This window comes from Poecilia reticulata, linkage group LG13 (assembly GCF_000633615.1).
Source record: "Poecilia reticulata strain Guanapo linkage group LG13, Guppy_female_1.0+MT, whole genome shotgun sequence".
NCBI lineage: Eukaryota > Metazoa > Chordata > Actinopteri > Cyprinodontiformes > Poeciliidae > Poecilia > Poecilia reticulata.
Genome location: NC_024343.1, coordinates 6,317,295 through 6,321,117, shown reverse-complemented (window position 1 = coordinate 6,321,117; position 3,823 = coordinate 6,317,295). Strand labels below are relative to the sequence as shown.

Sequence of the window (3,823 nt, the reverse complement as noted above, 5' to 3'; positions counted from 1 at the left end):
AAATCAATCAAACAGCTGCAGCTGATCCAGAAGCTGCTGCTGCTGTTCTCACTAAAACCAGGAACATAGAGACATAACACCAGTTTTAAAGTCCCTCCTCTGGCTCCCTGTAGCTCAGAGAATAGACTTTAAAATACTGATGTTAGTTTATAAATCACTGAACTGTTTAGCACCACAATACATTAAAGATCTGTTATTGTTGTACCAACCGTCCAGAACCAGAYGAGGAGAAGCAGCATTCAGTTTCTATGCACCACAGATCTGGAACAAACTTCCAGAAAACTGAAAAACAGCTGAAACACTGGGTGCCTTTAAATCTCAACTTAAAACCCACCTGTTCAGAGTTGCTTATGGCTAAAGTAGGGTTAGAGTGCGGCTTTTGATGTCTTCCATGTTTTTATGTCTTTAATGTTTTTAATTTTTTTTATGTCTTTAATGTTTTTAATTTTTTTATTTCTTGTCTCACTGTCTACGTTTTTAATACACCCCCGCTGTGTTTTTAATGCCCCCCCCTCCCCACTGTTGAAAAGGGGAGCGGGTTGGAGTCCCCCTGTTTTTGTAAAAGGGTGCGGGTTGGAGTCCCCCCCGTTGTTGATAAGGGGAGCGGGTTGGAGTCCCCCCCGTTGTTGAAAAGGGGTGCGGGTTGGAGTCACCCCCACTGTTGAAAAGGGGAGCGGGTTTTTTTTATTGTTTATTCAATGTTGCATAACTCTGTATTTTTGTGTTTATTGCATTTCAGAGTTTACTTTGAAATGCCTTGCTGCTGAAATGTGCTATACAAATAAAATTTGATTGATTGATTGATTGATGGGATTTACCCTGTCCAGAACTGAACTAAACTCTGTTTAAGCTGGCGTCGAGAAAGACTAGCCTGGTTTCTGATGACCTCCATCCAGATGTCCCACCCTTTTTCACCCTGTAAATTAGCCAGATTGAGCAGCCTGCAATCAACTAGTTTCCCAGAGCACACCTGTTAACGGTCGCTCTTTCTCTTTATTACAACTTGCACTTGTTACTGAACCAGGTTGGTTTTAGTGACTCGGGCGAGTACCAAGGGTGTTGTTTTAGTTTTGGGCTAAAAGCAACCTATAAAACATTTTTCACTTTTTTCTCCCAGAATCAAGCTTCATAGCTATTTTACAACCATCAAAGAACTTTAAGGTGACTCATTAATTGAATGTCCACAACCTCTTTTAGATTTTCTTAATATTAATTATTTTATTAGNACCCTCCTGTCCTGCTAATACACTGACGGTACTTACCTACTATCTTTCAACCACATTGAAAGGCTTTTTTTCATCCCGCCAACATCTTTATCCTTCTCCCTTTTCCGTTTTCTGTTTTGCGCCCCGGACAGCTTTTTTTTCTGCCGCTCCATTTTGTCAAGTGCACTACGAGTGGAAATCTAAAATAAAAAAATTCAAAAGGCGCGCCTGCGTTCTCTTAGGGGCAAGTGCACAGCCACCTGTATGGGAAGGGAGAGCGACGTGAAGGAGCTGAGGGGCGCCTAATCAGTGCGGTTTCCCTGTTAATGATCATTTCATTCTGTTAAATATAGAAAATGCCAACAAGAAAAAAACTTTTTTCGAGACGGGGTTTTGGCGCCCCCTCTAGTGCTGCGCCCCTATGCGTTGCATACCCTGCATACCCACTTTTTGCGCCACTGCACATACACAAGCCATTAAATGCAACTACACGAACATGCTGATGTTGAATCACAAATCCAGCTCTATAAGCTACACTGGTGGAAAAAGCCCATTTGTCACGCTGAAAGAGGAGCAAAACGTTTTGTGTTGTATGGGTAGTACCTGTCACTGAACAGCAGGGGGCGAATTCAACATCATAAACCAGAAMTACCCCCATGCTCAGGACCATGGGGCCCGATGTGGCTGTTCAGAACCTCTGGCTGTAAGTAGGACATGCAGTCATCAAATGACCAAAACATTCCAACAAAAGATGCATAAATTAAAACTGTACGTGTTACTTTTTTTTTTTTTTTTTTTAACTGTTCTTTTACCCGAACAGCGGTGAGGCTTGGAACCTCATAAATATTTTGATATGAAGTTGGCTTCAGACTGAAGCTTCCGACTTGGGAAATGGTTTGGTTGAAGAGTGATTCCATTTAAATATTCACTGCATTTAACAAAGTTAATCTGCTGAACTTTAAAACAAACAAAAAAAGCATACTAAAATAGACCTAATGCAAAAATATGCCATCACACGGTTAGACCAGGGGTGGACAATCCAGGTCCTGGAGGTCCGGTGTCCTGCAACTCTTAGATGTCTCCCTGGTCCAACACACTTGAATCCAATAACTGAATCACCTTATAAATGCAGTCTAGTTCTCTTGAGTCCTACTAACGACCTCATTATTTGACTCAGGTGTGTTGAAGTTGAGACACATCTAAAAGTTGCAGGAGACCGGCCCTCGAGGCCTGGAGTTGCCCACCCCTGGGTTAGAGCTTTCTTTATCTGAAAGAACCGTAATGTTTCAATAAATGTTACCAGAGTATCAGAAATGGTAAAATGGAGTTTCTGTCATTGTCCATAAAACATTTGTGAATGTCACTGTGTGAACACTCTGACACGGTTGAGGTCTGTGTTTTCTGTCTCACCTGTCTGTGGTTAGAAAATAAATGGAGTGGAGTCATGACTTCAAAGCAAACTTTATTTAGCACTGAAGTTTTGAATAGATCATCACAGAATTTCTCTGTGTTCCCACAGCAGGAGTGGATAAATATGACAGGCTTCCTCTGTGCACTGGGAGGTGTATGTCTTCAGCAGCGGAACACTCCAGGACTCGCCACTTACAGCCCACCTATGGGCCCACTGAGTGACCGCAAACCCTCCATGATCTCAGTGGGGCCCGGTGACATGACCAACCCGGCTCCCTCTTCCTGCCCTTCATCTACCTCCATCGAGACGCCCGTCAGCCGCTTCCTGGACCGACTGCTGGCTCTGTTGGTGTGTGGCCATGACAGGGTGGGCCTTCATGTCCGCACTAACGTCAAAGACCTACTGGGACTGGAACTGAGTCCTGCACTCTATCCCATGCTCTTCAACAAACTGAAAAACAGCATCGGAAAGTTCTCTGACGCTCAGGGACAGGTATGTCTAGCTACTGTATTATCTATTATTAAGAACTCTACAAATCAACCATAAAAAAGGTAGCCAAACATCCGCAAGCACAATAAAACTGGGAAGAAGGCAGTTTCTGTTTGTAGTTATTACAAACAGAAACCTTTGTAGTTATTTAAATTGTTCAATTAGATTGTTCTCTGTGGTTTAGGTCCAAAACATTCAAGATTGAATTGGTTCCAACCTGACTCTGAACTCTGTTACCTTGTATGTAATTTGTAAACTAGTTTTTATAATTAGTCTGGATTTAATGTTGATTTATTCATCAACTAGGGAAAACAGCACAAAGTTGATTTACTTAGTTTTTTGATTGATGTGATGATCAATCCCTCTAAAATTGTTTTCAGGTACCCATTACTGATGCGAACACCCAGTTTGTGGAACAGACTATAGCCATCATGAAAAACCTATTGGATAACCACACAGAGGGCAGCTCTGAACACCTGGGACAGGCCAGCATTGAAACCATGATGCTCAACTTGGTCAGGTAGGGCCCAAGAACAAAATTATTTTTTATATCTCTTTCATTTTGAACGAGCTGACATCTGGAGTTAGTTGTATGCAGCAAAAATGTTTTTAGAATAACATAATCCTTGTTAATGATCCTTATTAATTCCAGAAATACCCCAAATGACATGAACCAGCAATTTCCAAATGTAATTGGTTTATCTTCTTTACCTACTGT

General features: G+C 41.8%; 1 protein-coding gene across 3 annotated transcripts in view; it reads left to right on the top strand.

Moving 5' to 3' along the window:
- nf1a (neurofibromin 1a) overlaps positions 1-3,823 on the top strand; it is a 120,065-nt gene that overhangs the window by 29,921 nt on the left and 86,321 nt on the right. For 2 of the 3 annotated variants that reach the window (XM_008425152.2, XM_008425149.2), the window contains exons 20-21: positions 2,725-3,108; positions 3,486-3,625. In XM_008425152.2, coding sequence (XP_008423374.1) covers positions 2,725-3,108; positions 3,486-3,625 — 524 coding nt within the window. The remainder of the gene's footprint in view (positions 1-2,724; positions 3,109-3,485; positions 3,626-3,823) is intronic. The other variant, XM_008425150.2, reaches the window with a different exon arrangement.